This window comes from Nicotiana tabacum, chromosome 10 (assembly GCF_000715075.1).
Source record: "Nicotiana tabacum cultivar K326 chromosome 10, ASM71507v2, whole genome shotgun sequence".
Taxonomy (NCBI): domain Eukaryota; kingdom Viridiplantae; phylum Streptophyta; class Magnoliopsida; order Solanales; family Solanaceae; genus Nicotiana; species Nicotiana tabacum.
The window spans coordinates 43,844,545-43,869,146 of NC_134089.1; the positions used below are offsets into that span (position 1 = coordinate 43,844,545).

General features: G+C 38.4%; 2 protein-coding genes across 2 annotated transcripts; both read right to left on the bottom strand.

The window, feature by feature from the left end:
• Positions 1-294: 294 nt before the first annotated feature.
• Positions 295-8,111, bottom strand: LOC107771314 (uncharacterized). The gene is made up of 11 exons (XM_016590663.2): positions 8,009-8,111; positions 5,330-5,492; positions 4,975-5,156; positions 4,289-4,873; positions 4,131-4,208; positions 2,452-2,770; positions 2,164-2,363; positions 1,513-1,589; positions 1,125-1,226; positions 734-920; positions 295-631 (listed from the first exon to the last, which is right to left on the bottom strand). The coding sequence occupies exons 1-11, from the start codon at positions 8,081-8,083 to the stop codon at positions 533-535; spliced, it is 2,067 nt and encodes a 688-aa protein (XP_016446149.1). The 5' UTR covers positions 8,084-8,111; the 3' UTR covers positions 295-532.
• A 2,171-nt stretch (positions 8,112-10,282) lies between these two features.
• LOC142165097 (putative mitochondrial protein AtMg00820) lies at positions 10,283-10,597 on the bottom strand. Its single transcript, XM_075223726.1, has one exon. It carries the CDS (start codon positions 10,595-10,597, stop codon positions 10,283-10,285), a length of 315 nt encoding a protein of 104 aa, XP_075079827.1.
• Positions 10,598-24,602: the final 14,005 nt, after the last annotated feature.

The following is a 24,602-nucleotide window of genomic DNA, read 5'->3' on the forward strand; positions in this document are numbered from 1 at the left end:
ACCATTTTGCACAACAGGTTTTCCATTCCCAGAACCCGATTCTTTCTCAAGGTTTACGATACAACCATGCCTCGCAAACAGTCAAAACTCTAATTTTCTCAAACCCACTTGTATTGATCATTCTCCTTGTGTTTTAAGAAGCATGGTATAGCAGTATATCTATCCATGATATAGTTCACGTTTCTTTCAGATATTTCAGATAAAAGCAACTACTCCTATTTTGAAGAAGTTTTGCTGAAGAAAGAGCTACATAAAAGATAATAAGCAATACTATCTAAACTGAACTCGATTCTACAAGATGTAATACTTTCTGTTTTCTTTCCAAGAGTAACCACTTTACTACTTTCAAAAGTTCAGAAAATTCCTTCAAGCCTCAACTAAAAGTATTAACCTTATACACAACTGCAGAATTACATATACTGATCTTATCCACAAATTCAAAATGATGGATATAAAAATTGTTGGACAAAGGACGCCTAAGTTTCTAAGAAGAAATTACCGCTCCATATCAGCTTTATATCGGAAGCAGAGTTCAGCATTCGTCTAAAACTATGGCCGAGGAAAAACACCTTTTCCCGATAGCCCTCAAGTTAGGTGTTTGCCAACCTTTACCCTCCTTATAACATTCAATCTGCATCCACAACACTTGAGCGTTAGCTAACAGGAGAATATATATGTATATATGTGTGTGTGTGAACATACAAGAAACTAAGCATGAGATGATGGTACATACCGTATCTACTATCTCCTCATTGGATTGAACCCCTCCAATTACATAGATGGATTCCTTTAGAACAGCAGCAGCTGAGTACCCCCTTGAATGGTTCATTGGCTCTCCAATCATCCATGTCTCCAGACGGGGGTCATATATCTCAATGCTTGGCACCATTGTAGATCCATCATAGCCACCGACTGCATATCTACATGGCAATTGTAAAGCTAAACGAAATGAAAACACTCGCAAAGTCAAACAAAAATAACGAGTATTTACTAACCCTAGTAGAAGATGGCGAAAACCATGATAAAAAACACCCCCCGGAAAAAGATGACGATTTATACAATATACATCTACCCTTGAGGGCAGTGAACATCACTAAAATACAGAAAAAAGGAGAAGAACGTACAACTTTCCACTCAAGGCAACCAACGCATGGCATCCTCTCTTTGTGTTCATACTTGCAATTTTTGTCCTGGAATGTTCTCTGGGATCAAATCTTTCAGCAGTCCTGAAGTAATAGCTAGTAAGAAAGAAGCCACAGGAGAATAAAACATAAAAGTTGAACTACAAACAGCTTTACATATGCAGATAATCTATACTTAATGTAGCAAAAACAGTTTCGCAGACTTCTCGAGAAATACATAGAGGTAGCATAAAAAAAGAAGGTAGATGTAGGAAAAGTACAAGAATCTCTACTTCTTGGGGAAGACCATGGAAAACAATACTTCATGGTTTGAGAAAATGAGGCTGACATGGGAATTATCAGAAAAAGAACGTTAATTGTGCTAACTTACGCCAGGTAATTGCTTCCATCATATCCACCAACAGCATATAATGCACCATTGATTTCTGCTGCAGCAAGAGCAAATCTCTGCAAATATACAATGCATGGAAACAAATTCACATCAAAGGAGAAAACATAAGACTTGAAACAAATGAGATGCTTCCAGACACTAACTAATCCAATTAAAGACAGATGGAGGTCCTGGAATTCCAAGCTTTGCTAGCAAATATTTCCCACAATGGACTTAGCTATTGTGGATAACACAAACAAAACAAAATACGACATTTTAACCAATTCTTACCCTCTACCACCTTACTTATCAACACTTTCTTAAATCCTTAAAACTACTTCAATATAAGGCCAAGAGGATTAAACAAAGAGACAAAAAGATTTGGAGATTAAGGACAAGATTAACTCATATAGATTTGCTATAAAAACTAAAATGATGAGAATAACTTTCAAAGTGTGATACAAATCAGCATTCTGGTCAAAACTTAGATTTTTGACTGAAATGATCTGTCACATTGCAAATTATTTTTGCCCGGCCCAACAAAACCCAAACTTTTAGCTTTACAGATGCTTTTTGTCTCTTTACACTATTATTACCAAGGAAACGATAACAGAACATAAAAAAAAATACAACAGGATCACAAGAGTTAACCTTCTGCAACATGGATTGTGTATTCATCCATCGTCCTACTTCAGGATCATACATTTCAACCTCTGAAAAGCATTCAATCCCATTTCCACCACCAAGCACAAATATTTTGTCCTTCAAAGCAGCACCAGCTAAGCTACCCTTTTTCTGTTTCAGAGAAGGGCACTGAGTCCACTTATTATCAACTGGGTTATATGATTCAACTTCAAAAGAAAAGAGTTCAGCATTGTCAGCAACTTGAGAGAGATATGGGGATAACGGGTGGGCAGAGAAGTAAGTACAAAACTGTACCTGTGTCGTACCACAAGCTTCCAGTTCCACCACCAAATACATAAAGTTCTCCACTCAGCTTTGCAACTGACGCATATGCACGAACTGAATTCATTGGTTTAAGTGACTTTAACACATCAAGTGAAGGCATATACGAGTCCAAAGCTGATAACCATGATACACCATCATATCCACCAGTAAGGAAAATGGACTCATGCTTCAGGTGTACATCATCATTGCAGTCAATCATTATTTCATCAGCACGTGCACAAACAGTATTTGAGGATTCCAGCATCATACATTTATATTTTAACTGAGTAATCTCTTGTTCTGCGTAAGCCTGAAACTCCAAACCACCTAGAGTTACTAGGTATTAACTTCTTACCTTTATATATACAACTGCATGTTTACCCAAACGGTATGAAATTGGACGAAGTTAAAATCCTAGAAACAGACTTTGGGAGTTCTGGAAATCCGAATTTGCTTGCTGTCATTCTCAAAGAATATAACATTTAATGCCACGTTCAGTTACACCTCTGTTTCATTTTGGCTACAGCCATACACACTACGAACCCAATGTCGTTCCTATTGGTTCATATTCTTGATATACTAACAATCATTATAACCAGTTCTAATCTGTTGAATTTATAGATCTGGTCTCACAAAAACCAATAAGAGTTCTTTAATATGGAGGCTCTCAGCTAAAAGATTTTCTTCTAACATGTAGGACAAAGACTAAATTAATATTCCCATCCCAGAACAATAACGAGTGCTTGGGGAAGAAAAGTAATACCCCTTCACGAACCCAAGCCTATTTCAAATATTTTGTTAGCCCAGTGGATAATCTCAATTTCAAGTATTTTGTGTTCAATGATTTTAAAAACTAATTTAGGACTTCAAAACATATCAAACTATGTGTTTATAACCACACTACTCATGTTGTGTTTTATCCCTCCATTTGTTCTTTGCAGTAAAAAAACCAGTGTACAGCCGATTCAAACTCTGTGTATGACATCAAAACACTAAGATATAATGTATCTAAGAAATTTCCTGTTCTTCACCCGTTATCAACCAAATACTTGGAATTCCACTTAGAGCATCTTAATAAACTAAAGTAAACATCCATCCCTGTTTCACTCGTTCTTCTTTTCTAAAGTTTTTTAGGAGCAATCCAAATTTAAAAATAATGGTCAACCAAATATTTCGCTCCATTTAGCCCCATTATTTCATCACACAAAAAAAAAAGCATTTGGCTCCATTTAGTCTCTGAACCTTGAAGACTATCCTAGGATATTGCATATTCCTGTCGTTTCACCTTATTTTAAGCAAGGAAACAAACCTTTAGTTTCTTATAGAGAGTATTAAATCATTTGCATGACAACTCACTGAACCGAATATGAGCATTAACAGTCTCAATCAGTTAGTATCATCTTTTACATTGTTTATGGATTATCGTTATTGTAAGAACAGTAAGGTTTCAGTATATTTTCTCATGCCCTCTCACCACCCACCTCCTAGAAAACAAAGGGAAAGAGGAAAAACATATATCTTTTGGTTCCTCGTAGTACCAAAAGACATCCAACATAGAGCAAGTTCTAGCATTATTAGTAACTCGCAAAGAGAAATTAGTAAGGCTAGTAATTTTAGCACAGAATAGAGATGTCACCATAACACCGAGAATGCAAAGAGATAAGGTTTACCAGCTTCCGCTCCAAATTATCCACCTTATGAATGTGCTCTTCCTTAAAAGCTTTCAGTTCTTCTATTCCTTGAAGAAGCTACAAAAGAACAAAATAGCTCAAGTCATGTAAAGCGGTAAGATGCTGCTGTGGGGGACAAAAATCGGCAGATGAACAACCTGAGCTATAACAGATGGATAACCAGTTGAGTCATAGGAGCAGTCTACATTCTGCTCTTCCTGCAAAGTTTCTTGCCCAATGATTGCATCATTTATAGACGGAGGAACGAAAGCATTGGTGGTTTCCTCTGAAGGCCCATTTGTAATGCCACCTGAGAGTTCCCGCTGAAGGGCCAATTCTTTAAGTTTTATGTATATAAGATCCTTCTCATCCAATTCTGCCTGATCATCTGGCTGCTGGATACCATTTGAATGTAGAGAAGTGTCTCTAGCCCCCAATTTCCCCTTCAAACCAGATGTGTTGGCAAAAATATCTTCCAAGTCCTGTGACTTAAAATACTCATTTTCCTCTCTTTTGTCATTGGCAGGTAAACCTAGAATTATACTTCTCTGTTTTGCTGAGTTTTGTGATGGGCTACTACTTGGAGTATATGCAAGAGAGGAGAGCTTGGGAATCAATTTACCAGCTTGAACATGATCTAATTCATACCAGAAATGGTTCTGACTAAAATAGTTATCCATAATTAATGGCTTAAACTGACTTTCTAGCAGCGGTTGACATTGCAGCCGTACACGTATTTGAACCTTCATAATGAAACCGCAAAGTTTGAGTTTTTGTTTTTTGGGGACTAAACCAGAGACATTGACCAAAGGAAAGAATCCCCACAAGAAAGACGATATCAAACCTGCGCAGGAAATTGAGTTTTGAAAGAACCATCTGACGTCCAAGCATATTGATCGATATACATTTGACCAGAGCCTGCAGCCTCATAGATACCGTAAAGCTTTCTATCACTGAAGTTGAACAAAAATAATGGCAAGCCTGGATCTATATTCTTCACATATGAAAAATGTTGAACAGGCAAACCTATCAAAAGTTTTTAAACATTAACATACTTGAATAATGGTAAAAAGAAGAAATAAGAAAATGAAACATAAAAAACACTCTCATATCTCGACACAATAATTCTGATTTATTTCTTCTTCTTTTTTCTCTTTTTCTTTTTTTGGAAGGAAAGATACTATGGCCAAATAACTGACCAAATAGTTGTTTCGAGAGACACTCTCTCATCGTGTTATTCTTGCAACCAAATATAACGCCTCCAAGCTGACTTCTACTCAAGTTTCTAAAGCCTCTAGCATTGTTTGCCTGGTTTGATGCAACTGCAGAAGCATTTACCATGATTGGCTGTGTTCTCCTATCCTGAAAAGAGCACAAGGATAGAACAAAATCGCCATGATTAAGAGGACAATAATTTCCACTTTAATAAAAGTACACCGAAAACAAGACATAAAATATAATTTCAGTCATGAATAATCTATTTTCCAATGTGCAGAGCGAACAGCTAATGAAAACCTAAAGTATAAAACTAACTTATGGAACAGTCATTGCTTTCTCTTTTTGTTAATGTACGAAAGAATTTCACATCCCAATATGTCTGTACACGAATTAGTTCTTTAATAGGAAGTCTGACAAAACCTTATTTTTCCATTCAGCTACTCCAATAGAGCATGAAAACATTTTTGCAAGAACATGTGAACCGAAGGATAAAACAGAACTAAAACTAATGATCCAGACTTTCCTTTGGATCACAATGACATTTCATCAGTACTAATGACTTTCTAGCACTTTAATTGCAATACAGCAATTTTAACCAACAACACATGCAGAACTCTTCAAAATTATAACATAGCATTCTTTGCTCTTCCCTGCCATTGAGCTCCCTCTCCCCTCCCACGACAAAATGACACCATGCACAGGCTACCCGGAAAGCTAGAAGAAAAACATATCAAATTTAACCAAGTTGGAGAATATTATAACATAGTGTTCTTTCCACTTCCAGGCCATTGCACAACCAAACACTCTGCCCATGCACCAAGAAAAACTAAAAGGTCTCAAATTTAACCACATTGGCCGAAAATTATAATAAAAGAATTTAGCCAACACCACAGTCAGGCTACACAGAAAAACTAAAAGGCTCTCAAATTTAGCCACATTGGATAATATTAAATCAGGAAAAAAGATGAGCACTTAACCCCACAACAAAATTGTATAGACTAATGCAATACTTTCACCAAAAAAAGAACAAGAAATTTCATCAACTAGCTCGGTTAAAAGCCCCTCGTTCATAATAGTCACAAAAGTAATGAACAGTGGCGGATCCACATTACAAATGATGGTGCACTTGCACCCATCCTGTTTGGAGCCATAAGCTAGTATTTCTATATAATTTTGTAAAGATTTTGATGTGTAGTGCAATGTGAACCCATGGTCAAAAATTGGTGTTGGGTCCCTATGTTCCGACTTCAGATTCTTCGGCCACATATTCTATTTCTTTTTACCTCTTATTTTCTTCTCTTTTCTCTAATTTTCTGCTTATTACTTTATGTTTGAGATTTGTTTCTATCTCGAACTACTCTAAATTTATTTTACCGAAGTGATTAATAGATCTAAGGGATAAGACTTGCTTAATCATATTTTTATTAAAAAAAAATTAATACAAGCAAATAGTTTGATTTTTAGTAAGCAATTCACATATAAATAATTAGTCATATGCTTTAAGGGCTTTTCGATGTTTTTGTGCTTCCTTTTGAATTAAAACGTGCGCAATTTTCAATTTTTACTGCATTAATTTTTCGCTAGCATTTTGCTTTTCCTTTTTACTTAATAAAGTAAGAACCGAATCGATTTATGATCATATTATTTAATAATTATATAACTGATAATATTAATGATATAAAATACAAATTTTAATTTACCAATTATGGAGTTTTTTTCTTTAAATAACAGTAAAATTGACCAGTCGTAAACACTATGACAAGTTTTAGCCTTACGTTAAAGCTAGTGGTGCACCCATGATCTTAAAATCCTGGATCCGCCTCCGGTAATGAAGCAGGATTACCTCAATTCTTAACAGGGAAATAGGCAATTCAGCAATCTAACCAAAATGCATGAGGAACTCTTCATGGTTATAACATAGTTTCCTCTAGCTGCCGTTGCACCCACCCCACCCTCAAACAAAAACCCAGCCAGGTTTAGTCAAAAAAGCTTTAAGCAAAAACATCTCAATTTTAACCATGTTGATGAAAACTATAACATTGAAAGTTCTTTCCTTTTCCGTGCCATTGGTGGACCGATTACATGTGTGGTGGGCGGTGGCGGGTATGATGGAATAGTCTAGGTAAACAGGCATAAAAAATTATCCAACTTTCAATCGCACCTAAGGTGTGTAATCTATCGGTCATTTAACTGTGAGGAAAATCATGACTTTCAATCGCACCTAAGGGTGTAATCTAATGGTCATTTAAGTGAGGAGAATCCTGAGATATCAGGTTCAAATTCCAACATAAGCAAAAAACACTAGATGATTTCTTCCGGGGCAGTAAAGTATCCTGTGGAATAGTTAAGTGAAGGCAAACTTACCCAGATGGCGGACACCACAATCATAAAAAAAACATCCAACTTTAATCAATTCGAACAATCAGTTCACAAAAAGAAAAAAAACTAAACCCTAAAACCCCAACACAAATTTGTGAAAACTGATGCAAAAATATCATCAAAAACAAGGAAATTTCATCCAATAACTAGGCTAAAAGCCCATAATTCATAACAATCATAAAAGTTAATGTAGCGGCATGATCTCAACAGCAACATGAGTAAAAACCTGACGTCTCCTAACAAGTATAAAAAAGAGAAACAGAATTGATGGAATTTCATACTTCATAAGATAACCCTTTTAACCCAACTGGATAATATATAGTTTCTTGTTTGCAGTGAAGCAAAAGTGTGTACATTAACTAAAGTTGTGCTTATATTGGCCAAGAAAATACAAAATATACGTACATTCAGTAGATACAGAAGAGGGTTTTGAAGAAAGAAAGGGGGAATTACCAAATGGAGAGCTTTCGAGCGGAACAAAGTGTAATCGCATGCGCAAAGCTGCCCTCTTACGGAGTATTTCGCATTAAAGTTGATGGCATCCAACAATACTTTCCCCTCTCTTCCTCTATTTATCTTTTTTACTCCAATCCCTTAACCTTAAAAAAAGTACTTATCTTATTTAAAACATATCCAAATTTTAAAAATTATTTCAAGTTTAGCAAGTTTTGATTAAATTTTTCAGACCGGTCTGAAGTTTAAAAAAAAAAATCAAATTTTGACCTTCGAGTTTGAGTTGGACTCTTTCAAAGCTTAATTTCATATCTAAAAGCCTCAAGTTTTAAAAGTTAAAAGTTTTAAATTAAGAACTTTGAGTATAAAGTTGAGTTACTATGTGATGATCTTATTAATGAATGTACGTTGTTAATGCACTAGGGGAAGGTGATGCTCCTCCGACACGTATTCAGGTAAGGGAATAATGTCACACATCAACTGGCTAAGAAGGCAAATGTTCAAGCAAAAGGATTTTTTTTTTGTAATACCTCCTACTTATGTTGAATCTTTTGTAAGAAATGATCAAGAAGAACTATCAAATTACAGCAATGGAACAGTAGCTTCCTCCCTAGCTGAACTAGGAATGCAATATCAACAATGGCGGAAGCTCAGCCCTATGGACTCGAGGTCATTCAATGAGAGGAGAAGAACATTCTAGAGAATTTCGATATTATTCATTCAAGGATTACAAAAATAACTAACTCCCCAAACTATATACAAGTATATAAAGAGAAGAAGAAGAAGAAGAAGAAGAAGAAGAAGAAGAAGAAGAAGCTAAGCAAACCAACTGACTGGCAGCTAACTGACAGCTGTCCAAAGTTGTCCACTAACTAACTCTCTAATTAAGCTAACAATGATACAAACAAGTGGAAATAATTAATCTTAACAACCCCCTCAAGTTGGAGGTGTTGCAAACATAGCCAACTTGCGTAATGTGGCACCATGTTTGATTCCAGTTAAGGCTTTAGTCAGAATATCTGCCAGTTGATTATCTGTAGCAATATGGTGGAGTGAAATTAGCCCTACTTGTAATTGGTCGCGCATAAAGTGACAATCCACTTCTACGTGTTTGGTTCTTTCGTGGAAGACCGGATTCTTGGCAATGTGAAGTGCAGATTGACTATCACAATACACTGAAATAGGCATTGGAAAAGGGACATCTAGTTCTTCAAACAACCTACTTAACCATACTAGTCCCCCCACTACTTTCCTCAAAGCCCTGTACTCTGATTCTGCAGAAGACAATGATATAGTTTCCTGTTTCTTGGACTTCTAACTAATAGGGCTATTTCCCAGAAGCACCAAATAGCCTGTGATGGATCTCCTAGAATCTGGACAACTAGCCCAATCAGCATCACAATATGCTCTAACTGTACAATCTGTATCTTTGGACATGAAGATTCCCAGAGTGGGATAGCCTTTCAGATTCCTAAGTAGATGGAAAGCTGCCTTCAATTGTGGCTCTCTAGGCTCTTGCATGAATTGACTTAGGTGCTGAACACTATATGCTATGTCCAATCTAGTGTTGGTTAGGAAGTTCAGCTTTCCTACCGGTTTCCTGCAGTACGTGGGATCTTGTAGAATGATACCTTCTTTAGCCTTTAGCTTTACTGTAGGATCTAAAGGTGAGGACCAAGACTTATAGTCTATGCAGTTATACTCCTTTAACATGTCCAACACAAACTTCCGTTGGGAAATTATCACACCATCATCCTTATACATCACTTCCAATCCTAGGAAAAAATGCAATTGCCCCAGATCTTTGATCTTAAACTGTTCATGCAAAAAGTCTCTCAACTGTGTGATTTCCTCTTTATCAGTCCCAGTAAGTAACACATCATCAACATGTACTGCAACATACACCAATGAATCTCCATTTTTCTTGTAAAAGAGTGAATAATCATTCATGGAGTGTGTATAATCTTTTGAGCATAAAGCCTCAATCAATTTTGCATACCACTATCAACTAGCTTGTTTAGACCATAGAGGGATTTGTTTAGTTTGCATACTAGTCCAGGTTTGTCCACAACAAGCCCAGGAGGGGTTTGCATATATACCTCCTAATTAAGGTCTCCATGGAGGAATGCATTGTTTACATCCATTTGAGATATAGACCAACCTTTCTTCACTGCTGTGGCTATTAATGCTCTCACTGTTGTCATCTTCACTAATGGAGAGAATGTCCCTATGTAGTCAATTCCTGCCTGTTGTGTGTAGCCTTTCACAACCAATTTGGCCTTGAACCTTTCTATACTACCATCAGCTTTATGGTTTACTTTGTAAACCCACTTGCATCCTATTGCTTGTTTTCCTGGTGGTAGATCTACCAGGTCCCAAGTGTGGTTGGAATATAGAGCCTCAAATTCCTGTGTCATTGTAGCTTACCATGCAGGATCAATGGATGCTTCCTCATATGGTGATGGTTCCCTGTCATGACAAATATTTCTCACAAGAACTTGACTATTAGGAGTTAGTAGATCAGAGGCAACATGGTGGTTTACAGAAAACAGTGCACTAAGGGAGTTGGTGTTTGGTTTAAGTTTAGGTAGGGAATGTACATAGTCTTGTAGATAACTAGGTGTCTTGTGTGTTCTTGATGACTGTCTCAGTTGTATAGGTTCTGCTTGAGATTGTTCAGTATGATCCTGTGGTGAAATTTGTGCTGGAGAATTAGGTGGCGTAGATGAAGAATGATCATGTTTAGGTGACATGAGATTAGTTGTATTCTCAACATTACTCCCTTGAACACTCAAATGCTCAGATGTTTGTTGTGTAATGTTTGTACTGTCAGAAGGTTCAATGAAAGGAATTGAATGAGGGACACTAGATTGGGGAGACATATTCAAATTAGTTGCAAATGAGAAGATATACTCATTGAGAACTACATCTCTGGAAACAATGATCTTTCTAGTAGCCAAACTTAGGACTTTGTATCCCTTTGTGTTGAAAGGATAGCCAACAAAGACATGTGGTGTTGTTCTAGGCTCAAATTTGTCTCTATGAGGCTTAGGTACAGTGGGGTAGCACAGGTATTCAAAACTTTTTAGGTGAGAGCACTTTGGCTTTCTCTTGTATAACAGTTCATATGGAGTTTGGTCATTGATAGAAGTGGAAGGCGTACTTTTGAAAATGGAAGTAATAAAGTAACGCCTTTTATTTTTATCTTGTTTCTTGTCCGAACGATGAATTAATTTTATCATTTGAAAGTTAAACAAGTAATTTAAATGCTAGTGCCGGAATGAACATGAGACATCCTCTTTAAGAGCATCGTATATATAAGAGGGCTCTCTCTTATGAAATCCTCATAGGAAAAGGTTGACTCCGAAAGAACTTATGCCATGAATCCAAATGCTATTGGGAAAAAATGCACCCGAAGCCTCGCATAATTTGATGCAAAGAGAAAAACTTCCGCAATACTTAAACGAAAAAGTACTTCTATATAATAACGTGCCAAGAAGCATAATTACAAAAGTATGAAGTAAAAACAAAAAGGAGAAAAAGCAAAAAACTAAACTACTGCATCCCCAGAATCTGGGGGAAGAGAAGCATATGCGCCCCTAGGATAAGTAGGTAGATCTCTCATCGGCTCGAGGTATTGACCTTCATCATCATCCCCTTCAAGTTCTTCTTCAGTTCCCGAGAACTCAGAACCGTAACCAGAGAAATCAGTCAAATCAGGTTAGACCGGAAGGCCCCTTCAAGCAGTTGACTTTAGCTCACGGGCCTTGACGATCTCGGCATCAAAGTTAATGACACCCGTTTTTTTCCTCTTCCAATGTTTTTCTCCTCATGCTATACATAGAGTGTAATTTTTTCATCAATGAGAGAAGCCGCTCGGCGCTGAAGCTCTTCCTTAAGCTGGTCACTCTTAGTCGAAAGTTTATTCCTCTCAGACCTAATAGATTGAAGGCTGACATCAAGGTTACGGATAGTGGAGTTATAAACTTTATTATGCTCCATGACCTTCCTATACTTCTCCTCTATCCGAGCATGCTTCTCCTCAGCAGCAGCAACTTCTTCAGCTTTGGAATTCAAGGTTGCCTCCAACTTATTCAGTCTTTCAGTAGAGGCAGCCTCGCGTTTGGCAAGAGCAAGAATGTCATTTTGGACCTCAACCCACTTTGCCTTGGTTTCTTCAAATTATACCCTTACCAGAACGGTCTCTTGGCTGAGGGTCACTACCTCTTTCTCGCTTTGCTGCAATCGAGCCTCCAACTCAACAGCCTCAGCAGCTTATGCTTCCAACCTTGTGAGGCGAACATCAATTTGATCTCGCTCGGCTAACAATTGATCCCGCTCGAATGTAAGTTTCTCTTTGTCAAGGATCTGAATGCCCTCGGAAGCAAGGAGGTTAGCCTGCAAAAGGGAAAATGGCCATATATAGCCCTCTACAGTTAAAAATCATCCACATATGTCCTACGTTATACGATAGGTCTAAATCTACCCCTCCTGTTAGCAAAGTAATTAAAAATACCCTTATTTTTAACAATGCTCCACCGTGGCAATCCAAATTCTACATGGTCTGACATTTGGGTGAGGTGGATGCCACATGTCATTCCACCTCACCATCTTCTTCCCCTTCCATTTCTTCTTCCGCTCATACCTTAAAATGGAGGTTCCATATTTTTTTCTTTCAAATCTGGACAAAATTACTATTAATCTCTGAATCTAACAGGAGTTGGCTTTGTAGAGATTTAGAGATTTACAGGGAGTCTTGGATGAAAGAGACCGAAGGATGTGAAAGAGTCGGTTCTCTTGAGACTTGCCAGGCTATAATAAATAACACTGTTAGGATTGGTATTAAGGAAGAAGATAGGAAGAGGACCTGGGTTGCTAATGTTGAGGAGTGCAAGAAAAGGGGTTCCAACATTTATGCACATGCTCTTACTATATATAGAACTAAGAAAAGGATCTGACTTAAATCAACACAGCTCGAGAAAAGCCATGGCACAAGGGAATCAATTGATGCATTGCTTCGAAAAGCATGAGGTGGCATGACATGTGGCATCCACCTCACCCAAATGTCAGACCATGTAAGATTTGGATTGCCATGGTGGAGCACCGCAAGAAATAGGGGTATTTTTGATTACTTTACTAATGGGAGGGGTAGATTTAGACCTAAAGTATAACGGAGGATATATGTGGATAATTTTTAATAGTAGAGCGGTATATCTGGCCCTTTCCCCCTGCAAAACAAAAATACAAATTAAAAATCCTGTCGTCAACAAAGAAAGAAGGAACAGGAATAAAGATCGTATCGCCACTGAGTTGTGCATGGCATTGTTCACCATACACTCTCCCGAGAGAGACTGTATTTTATTCCTATCCATGTCTGAAGCCAGAGGCTTCAGATAATTGGCAAGTTTTATCGGCCAAGACAAAAGATGGCATTCGGTAAAAATCGAAAAGGAGACACTCCTCCTCCTATGAGGATATACGGAGGGCGATGAATAGTGACACCCCAAATTCCTATGAACTAGGGACTGGGGAGGAGGGAGATCCTCCTCTCGGATGACGGCGGTCGGTGGAGATGATGTAGCAATTATTGTTGCAAAGGCAAAGTTGGCGAAAAAAGAGATGAAACTGATGGCGTTGTAGGTTAGGAAGCAGTTGCGACAAAAACAGTGCTAATTATTGGTTGCTCAACAACTGAAGACGTAAAAGGACTGATGCTTAGCCTCATAGTACTGGGAGTAGCGATTGGGGCTCGGACACGAGAGTTGGAATCCTCTACCATATCAAACTCCCATAGCGCTTGGGTGTCGTCATCGGTTGGTATTATTAGCTCAGCAGATTGAGCATTTTGTTGAGTTGATGAAGGTCGTCATCTTCTATGTAGAGAAGCCCCTTCATCACTAGATTTCTCATCACCATCGATCACCACAGTGGCTGCAGCAAGCTCGAGCGCAGCACTTTTCAACTTTTTATTTTTACTCTCAGTCGTAGAGGGACGTTGTCTTTTTTGTTGCTTGTTCTCTGGCCGGGGACTCCAAGAAGAAATACCTATACCGGAAGCAGGTCCGGCAACACCCGTTCGAGTGAAGGCCTCATGCAGCAACCTCGCTGCATCCGCGGGATTGACCAAAATGTCCTCTTTGGGGATGTTAACAGAGCCCTATGGAAGACATGAATTTAACAAAGGGAAATTTTTTCTAGTTTTCTTATATGTGGGATGAAGACAAGATTAGTTCGAGAATCAACTTGCCATGATTTTTGGCCTTCCGCCCGTATTTAAGGGCCAATTCTTTCCATTGACGGGTCTCGGGCGGGGTGACATCCAAAATCTTCTGGACCCACTAGTCCAAGCCTTCGACCCTTGGTGGTGTCCACCGAGTTGCTTAAATAATGAAAAAGAAGGATCAACGATAACATGAAACAAACTTTAACTAGAAGAAAGGACAGACATTGCACTTACATGTACGATTCCATGATTCAGGAAAGGATGGAATTGTAGCCGAGATAATGTCCCTGGTAGTAATTACAACGAACCGCTCTATCCATCCGTGTTCGTTGTCATCATCCATGCTGGTGAGTAGAGCATGGTGATCATGCTTGCTAAAATTTATCATTCCCCCATAGAAAATCTTGAGGGAACAAAGGTTTATCAGTCGGTCCAGGAAGAACTCTTCCCCCGTCTCTTGGCATAGAAGCCAAAGACAAGCGTCCGCTATATAAAAGGGCTTACCTGCGCCAAGCAGACCTGATCACGGAAGCAAAACTCCAAGATAACAGAGCCAAGCCCCCCGCTCAATGAGAACGAACCCAAAGTTAAGAGGTACATGTAAATGTACGTAAAACCCTTCTTGGAGAAGGTTACCTGCTCCGCTAGGTCAAGAGCGATGATGTTTAAATATTGGCAACCACAGTCTTCCTTCATAGCAGGGACACTAGAAGGACGGATGAAAGAAGGATATACACCAACAGCCCATGTGCGGGAGTTAGCAGAAGGGAACTTCTCAACGAAATCCTTAGTCTTAGTAAGTTTTTTGGGGATAATGGAGCTCACTGTAGGAGGGGCAGCATCATCAGTACTTTCTTTATTCTTTGAAGAACTAGAGTTTTGGAAAAAGAATCCATGGTTAACAAAGGGAAATAAGAGTTTCTCTGAAGGAAAAGGCTGAAAGCAAGAGTGAGTTGAGTAAAGAAAGTTTGAGAGAGTTTGGAAAATTATAAAGTGTAAAAGAAGAAGATTGATGCGTATAAGTAAAGGAATTGGCGGCTAAAATCGTGGATATGATTACCTCGAGAACCAGCGAAAGTGTTGCTGAATCATGGGATGGCACGGGTTTGTGGCATTAAATGCGGACATGCGTGCGTCTAATTAACCGTCAGAAACTTTTCAGAGAGGATCAAAGAATTTTCCGCCAAGAAAGGTATCTTTACCAACTTCCCGGTGAACCCATGTGCCACTGGAAAGCAGGGGGACTATCTATATATTGAAAAATATATTCATATTAAATACTCGTATATTAGAGCGATATGTGGAACCTGACACAAACGGAAAGCAAGGCAAATGGAAATCAACTCCGGGGGCAACAATCTCGGTTGATCCCGAAGGGAATGTTGCTAATGAAGATAAACGAATGCCTGTCACCCGATAGCATTCAATGAAAAATATTTTTCAATATTAAATACACAGTCTGTTATAGAGAATTATGACATTCATAGCCTGCCGTTACACATTCTTCAATGACCCCCATAATTGTCATGTAAGAGGGGTTTGATCCTAAGACCTTGTTCCCTAGGTACAACTATAAATAGTGATTTCAACAACCATGGTAAATGGGAGAATTTTCTGGCAAACTTATGCTATATACTATTCAAAACTCAATAACATTTTATTTTCTTGCTTCTTAATGTCGTTATTACTGCCTTCGAAAGCTCTGCTCCCGAAATCAAGCTCTCCGTTGTCTTATCTCGATTTCGATGCTAAGTCTTATATTCTTATTTACTTTATTTATTATTTTGGGATCAAATCGATTCGCTTGTCTATAAACCACGTATAAATTCAGTTATTCCGTTTTGACGGGTAAACAAATAGAAAACTTGTTACATTTCTTTCGTGAGAAATATTATTACATCAAAGTTTAGAATTTTGATAATTGAATTTAAATTTTGGAAAATTGTAAAACTACATAGAATGATGTCAGTAACGGATGATGCCAAATATTTTGCGATATCACAAAATGGGTCGAACATCATATACGTCTGAATAGAATGACCTTCTTTGCTTAGTTAATAGGGAAATAAAAGAACCGCCAACTAAACAACAAATTTGAAGTCATGATACTGAAAATCATATTGTGGTTTTTGACCACTAGGTTGTCGATGACTTAACTTTTTCAATTGAAATAGATAAAATTATCTATAAATTAATGAAGATCAATTGACCATAAAACATATAAACCTCAAATATCATACCTACTAATTTTTCTAGTTATAAAAAATTAGAATAATAAGTAAACATATCCATTTCAAGACTTTCAATATCCAATTCATATTAGAAACAGGAATACAATATTGGAAATTTTTGGCATAAACTTTGAGACATGCTATACTTGATCATCCCACGCCAACATATTGGTCTTAATATTCCTGCAGATTTATGTTTGACCAAAAAGTACGAGACCTTTTGTTAAACCAATTAAATAAAAGATGATAGATAAATTCTAGTTAAATATAATAAATTCTAGATTTAACACGTACTTATATGAATAATATAAAATAATTGTTTGAGCCAATTTAATACAAATGGTATTAAATGATGCTGTTTAGAATGAATGGCGAAACAATAATAAGCAATAACTATTAAATGACAATAAGTGTAAATAGAGAGAATGGTTCGCCCAAATGTTGAATGAGGTGGATGATTCTCTTATCTGGCAATGATATAATACAAATGGGTATTGCAATATATGAGATTTTCTCTGATCGGATGCGAAATGAAAGGTGGAATGAACAACTTGAATTCTTATGGATAGGTAATATTTTGGACTATATCTTTCTGGAGTCAACTTTTCATTAGAGTGCTTATCAGAATCAATATTACACTTTTTCCTTCTCTCTTCTACTATTTATATGGTATATTCCCAAAATTCTAAAAAAGTACAGTAGAGAGAATATTCAATGGAATATTCTCTTTGAAAGTTCCAAAGCTATACTAGCCGTAATTCCTTTTCCCGCTGCTCGCCCTCGGCCTTAGGAGCTTACTCTATTACTTGGTCGATTACCTAATTGCACTAGTCTCATAGCCCTCTCTTTAGCGTCTCGACATTCCATCTTGTTAACACAGGAAATCTAACTCATTCTAAGGTAGAGCTCTTGGAGTCCTACTTAAAGTGAAAGGTAGTTCTTTAGTTAAGCAAGGAGAACAGAAACTGAGGGAAAAAATTTAGCAGCTCCATATTATTAAGCCCGGATCAACCTCGGCCTAGTCGTTCATGATGGGACACAGTTCTCAAACTTAGTCATCTCTTCATGCCGATTTCATTAGCCAAATTTTGACCCATACAGTTATTTCCTCCGCTTATTGAGGTCGTCTTTTGGTTGACCTCAATGAGTGCACTTCATCTATCAATTCTTGAGAAATTTGGACGTGGAGGTCGAGTAATGATGACCGTTTTCGAGGTGGTGATGAGTCGCTCCATGAGCAACAGTTAGTGAGGCAGGTTTAGGATGACGTCACAGCTGTATGCGTCATTATTATTCATCTTCCCCGATGCATTGCCTCGTTCCTTGTGCCTCTATCGTTTTGATTCTAGTTCTATTTTGACGGTTGATTGCACCGATTTGAGCGCTGTGATTTTGTATAAATAAGAAGGGGGAGAACTTTTGGAGAATTTTTTAACCTTCTCTGATTTTTCGATCTTGCCCATGGCTTCTTCTCCTTCTCCTTGTATTCATTTTTCCTACAACTTCCCTCATCACCATTTCTTCTACACTCTCGGCTCCGCCGTATACATATTAACAAAAGATGACTAGCGTAACTCCTAACCCTGAGATGATCTCAGACCCAACTCTGTTGTCAATGGCCATGCCTTCTGGCAAAGAGGAGGCCATTATAATGGAGGTTGAAAGCTTCCTACTGTGGAAGAGATCATTCCTCGTAACCCAGGCTCCAGGTCAGATTTTTCGAAGGAACTTGTGCATGAACCCGAGCATGTGAAGTCCGAGATGGAAGCAAAACATATAGCCGCACTCAGGGCCAAATACAACATCTATGCTCATGTCGAACTAGTTCCAGCTGGGAACGTCGTAATCCAGGTTCATCGGCCCCAGTATTGCGCGTTTTACGCATACCCATTCCAAGTGGGTTACTCTCTCCCTCTTCCTCCTTTGGCGAAAGAATTCTGCCGTTACTACGGCATCTGCCCGGCTCAACTCTCCCCTTATATTTACAAGCTTTTCCTTATGCTGATAACTTTGTGGAGCTGGCCGGCTGTGAAATCTCTATTCGCCATTTGTTACATCTCTTCGCGCCAAGCTTCCATAGTGGAACGACGATACACCTTTGCCACAGTGGAACCAATGGGCTAGTGGCGGGAATGGACGATAAGGCAAATCGTCAGTTTTGGTTCAACTTCTTTTTTATCAAAACCGAGCATGTGGTGGCGAGTCCCAGTAGATTTCCTGAGCAGTGGAACTTTGCCCGTAAGTATTTTTGTTGATTGAAGTACATTCCTTTCCCCCTTTCTTTTTGGTTTTGCGGCTTAATCGTTCTTTTTTCTTTTCGTGTGGCCGAGAAACACCCTCCTTCATTGGTTGCCGATATTAGTGATTGGGTGGCCCAGATCTTGCCCCACACAGTAGGGATTCGCCACTGGGCATCTTTCAACAAGAAATTTGGACCTAAGCCTTCGACCGGTAATTCAAATTCCGATCTTTGACCATTTTGACCACATCCCAATCCCTTTTCTCTTATATTTTTTTATACAGTTTACCTTTGGTGTTAGGTCGTAGAGTTTTGAGAAAGGCGAAGGCTCCCATTCCCGCAATTCGCCAATCGGGTGCCTCGATCGGGTCGCAGTCCATGATGACTGAGTCCGTAAGGAATATTTCTTCACTGACTCCGGCTTTGAGTGGGCCTAGCCATCGGGCTGCTCCACCAATGGAGACTCCGGTCCTCCCAGCATTGCATCTAGTGAACGAGTCTTCCCCGGGCAAAGAGGAAATGACTCTACTGAAAATGCGGAGAGTGGAGGTTGGCGGTGTGATTACAGTCGTGTCCCTACCCGAGAGTGATGTTGTTTTGGGCATGGAATCTGCAGATCCTTCAGTTGTGGAGACGGTTCTTCCGTCAGAGGTTGCCGTGGAAGGGAAACCGTCAGAGGTAGTGGAGGTCGCCATAGAGGAAGGGCGGTTGGGGTAGCGGAGGTTATATCTTTGTCCACCAAGGGGAAAGGAAAGACTGTGGTCGTGGACGACGATGGGTCCGGTTCTAACATAGACCCCAAGGAAGTGCGGACGTTCAACGAGGGGTTCACTCGGTTAGAGATGAGAACGGAGGGATATACCTGAAATATTGTCATTCTTGTTTAACCAAAAATCTGAGTCTTTGGTAAGAGCTTAGAAATATAGAGAAACTCGGGTTACTGATAATCTGGAGACGAAAATAATAAAAGACTTTTGAGAATAATAAAGTAATAAGTAATTTTGTATTTCAGTGTAATCTCAATAATATTTCTTGTCCTTATAGATGTTGAGTCCTTCTCCTTTTATAGTTGATTGTAGGACAAGATGTAATGCCTTTGTCTTAATGAGTCAATTATGAGCAATAAATGACATTAAAAGAAACGTTACACAATCATTTCTATTTAATTCAAATTCTCTAACGTATTTGATATTTAATGTTGTATTTAGACTCTTTTACGTCATCAGATTCGTATCTTCAACTTCTTCCGATCTTCGGTCTTTAAATGACTCGAATAGGTACGAGACTCGTACCTATTTGAGTAACGATTCACACCTATGTTGTTTTCTTCTCCTCATATTTGTTGTCTCCCGTGCCTCTTGGCTATTTATTGCGTTTTGACCTTTTGACCAGTCCATGTGTCATGACACGTCATCTTTAATATTTAGATTCAGTTTTTCCCCAATATAGATGGTCCCCCACTTTCCATTTATTTATCAATTAAATATTTGGGAAGTGGATCTTCACGAAAAAGGAATTTTCGCCATAATCAATGCTATGTCAGTACTGATGCTTCAGTTGTCTTTTCTATTTAATGCTCTGCACACGTGTTACCTTCTGATATGTATGTAATTCTACAGCCTTTTTCCAAGGCTTCTTTAACCCCTCTATTTACGAAGTGATAGTTGCCTTTATTATAGGCTTTCCATCATTACACTTCTTTGTTTGATGGTTGCTATTATACACATATTTAACCTTTTTTCCTTTGTCTTCTTCTTCATAAACCCTTAACAGATACTTTACTCTTTACTTTTGTTCCTTTCTCCTTTAGTTCATCCTTTCTCTGCAATGGCATCTCCGAATCCTAACCCTAAGAGAATCCCAATTCTTGATAGCTTCCCCAACGCCCCTGTAAGACATAGAAGGGGTAGAGGTGGCAGGCTTCGTAGCCTAGGATCCGTTCGTGGTGGTTCCTCTGGTTCCATCACTCCTTCTTCTAGTTTTAGCACTATTTCTAGAGGTTCTATCACTAAGAAACCCTCTTCTAAAGGTAAAGAACTTTCTGAGCCTCTTCAAGAGCCTTTAGTTGAGGAAATAGTACCCAATGACTTGTCCTTTGAGAATGATAGGAAATCTCTTCGTGATCAAGTTGTTAATTTAGAGAAAGCTGACACTTTTCCTTCTCTAATCACTGAACCTTTGATTTCTATTGTTCGAAAAGATTGCAACTGGAGAAGTGATCTTCGTATAGTGATCCCTAATCCAAACCAAAGAATATCTTCTTTTAGGATTGGATTTTCTTTTGTTTATACTTATCCCTTCACTTTGGGATTTATTCCTGCTATTGACCCAGTTATATTTGATTTCTGTCGCTTTTTCAGAATTTGTTTGGGACAAATTGGCCCCCTTGTATGGAGAGCAGTGGCTTGTTTGAGATATTTTTCTGTAAAGGCCAATGTTAGCTTTACCTTTACCCACCTTATTCATCTTTACCACCCCAAATTATTCCACTATGGGGTTTTTACTTTAACTTCAAAAAGTAAAAGGGTCTTGGTAAGCCCTGAAGATGACAAGGATCGTGGGTGGTACACTCGTTATGTTGCTGTTCGCATAGTTGATTTGGTGGGTGAAACAAATATCCCCTTCCCTGAGAAGTGGAACTTTGCACGTAAGTTTTTTTTACTTACCGTTCCTATCATTAAAAATTTCAATTTCTTTTCTAATTTCGTCTCTTTTTGCTTTTCTATAGCAACTATGGGAGATGTGGAACCCGTTCCTAATTTCCGTGGTTAGGTAGATTCAATCTTGAAAGCCGTGCCTATGGAGGCAAGAACTTGGAAATCCATTTCCAATTTACATGGTTGGAAAGTGAAAACTCATGGTATGTATCTCTTTATGCTTTTTTGTATGTTAAGTCCCTTCTTGTTTCTAACTTTTTCATCCTTCTTTTTGTCAGGATTTGTTATTCGAGGAATGACAGCTGAAGTAGCTATTTCCCTTCGAGCCTCTTCTGGTACTTCACTCTCTTTGGAGAGAACTCAAGCTACGCTATCAAAGAGGAAAGTTGTAGAAGAGGATTCTGAGAATGATGAAGATGAAGACACCTCTTTAATATCTAGACCAAGAGTTAGGAGACGCATCGTTTTCTAGGATGAATCTGAAGTTACCCCTCTCCGTGCCTCTCTTACCGAACCTGTTCGCATTCCTTATGATGATGAAACCACTCCGAGAGACACCAATGAGTCTATTCAACTCCTCTTTGTTGGTGGTTTTGAAAGTGGAGAACTAGGTCCAGTTTTAGATGAAGTTCCTTTTTCTTCCTCTGTTCCCATTCCTTCTATTCCTCTGTTGGTTTCAAGTGCTTCCTTGCCCATTCTATCTGTTCCTGCTCCCTTATCTATTTCCGCTCCCTTGCCTGTCTCTGCTTCCTTACCTGCTTCGAGTCCTTTGACTCTTGTTATTTTCACTTCTTCTACCGTTCCTCCTTCTATAGCTCCCCCTCCCTCTGTTCAACATGCAGAGGAGGGTTTCAGTAGCAGAAGCTTGGCTATGATGAGCATTACACTTGAAGTTCCTGCTAATAACAGTCTTTTAAAGAAGTCTGGTGGAGCAGATGCCTGGCTTAGGCCTTTGATTGGAGATATTGAGAAGAACAAGATGAGAAGTCACAGTTGCTTAACTCTGATGAATGACATAGTTCATTCTACTTTGAAGGTATTTTTTTTCTCTACTTACTAACAAGCTTTTTTTTTATCTCTAAATTCTTATTTCTATGAGTTGTCACTGTAGGCTAACCTCATTGGTACAGAATTGATGGGAAGAATTTCCCTTCTGGAAAAGAAAACTCGTGAGTTTGAAAAGTCTATCCACGAGGCTGAGGAAATAGCCAAGAGAGCCCAGCTAGAAGCAGATAATTGGAAAGAGCAGTTTGAGAATGCTCAGGGAACCATAGAAGAATTGCAAGAGAGTAGAAATCACTTGGAGCAACAAAAGCGAAGTTTGACTTCTGAGCTAGCAGTTGCCAAAGCTTCTTCAAGTCAATTTGAAAAAGACAAGGAGCGCTTTGAATGTTGCTTTTCAGAACAATTATCAAAGTCAAGTGAAGAAATCAGAGAACTTAAGGCACTCTTGGACAAGAAAGAAGAATATGCAGGAGAATTAGTGCAGAACTTGACTCAAGTTCAAGCTGATTTAAAGATCTCCTATGACAAAGTACATGCCTTAGAAAGTTCCCATGCCTCCCTTGAAGCTTCCCTTGATTCTCATTTAGCTGAACATCAAGTGTTAAAGAATGATCTTGCTATGTGGGAAAGGGAGTACGGACTTCTTGAGGAGAAGTTTGATTTAGAGGTGAGTTGGGCTTTCTTAAACTCTCGTCATGATGCTTTAATGGAGGCCAGTCAAGAAAACTTTGACTTAGACACAGAGTTGGCCAAAGTTTTAGAAACCATTGAAAGAACCCAACAATCATTTGACTTTACTTCTCCGACAATTGAAGCTCCTGTGGCTAAGGAACCTGTAAATGACGAAGTCGTTGTTGTGGCAGTTGAAGTTGAAGATGTTGCAATTCCAGCTTCCGAGGGTGAAATTTCTACGACTCAGTCTATGGAAGCTGAAACTTCCGTGACTCTTGCTCCCCTCGTTGAACCTAACACTTCAAGCCCAGCTAAAACCGCTCCTATTGCTTCTTCTTCAGAAGTTGTCACCGTGCCTGTGGCTATTTCTGAAAGTGAAATTAATATTGCAACTTCTGATGTGCCAACCCCTTCAGTGACTAGTTAAATTTCCAGACGTTGTTTTTACTTTCTTTGTTGGATGATGGTTTTATCCCTTAGTTATTTTTTTAAGGGATTTTTTGGTGAAAGTCCCCAGTTATCATAATGGGGAACTTGTATAAACTTTTTGTTGACTAAGTTCTTACTTAGTCTTTTTAATTATATCAAGAAGTTTGTTAGTACTTCAATGTGCTCTATTCTTGCCTTTTCCTTATCTACTTAGGACTTATAGAATAATTTAGCATTTTTATCCTTTGAAAATACTTTATGATTCTCCTCATGACTTATTAACATGAGGTTTATAAATGAGGGCCCTTTTATATATCGACATTTAATGAAGAAGACGTCTCAACTTCATAATGGTATTATAATACGATGAAAGAAATAGGAACACACATGTTTTGTTTGAAACAACTTTGACAAGTTTTTATTCATGAACTTGGACAAGCTTTTGAATATTACATGTATTGAGATACATCTATAACTTTCTCGTAACTGTTTTTCTTGCAACGGATTTTTATAAAGTAAATACTATTCAACAAGGTTTTTCCTTACAACCTATTTTAATACATAGTCATGACCCTATCTTAATGTATTATGAAAAGTTTGAGAGGTGATTCCGTTGTTCTTATGGGAAAGAACACTACGATGAATGTTTTGCATCTTCCTTTGTTTTGATAGGAAAGAACACAATGATGAATGCTGAGGTTCTGTAACTTCTGCTCGATACTTGTTTCAATTTACGTCTCCGTCTTACCGCACGTATTTGTGTACAATATGCAGTCCCCCAAGTGTTTAAGCGCTGAAGTATGAAGCCTCGAGCACTTGTTTGTTTCTCACAATTTGGTCCTTTTTTCCTGAAAACAGAAAAACATACGGGACTCGGAGGTGCGATTAAAGATGAAGACTGCCTAACCCGTGTGTATTTCCATCAGGTTAATTTGTAACCCTCGGCTGGGAATTTTAGAATATTCC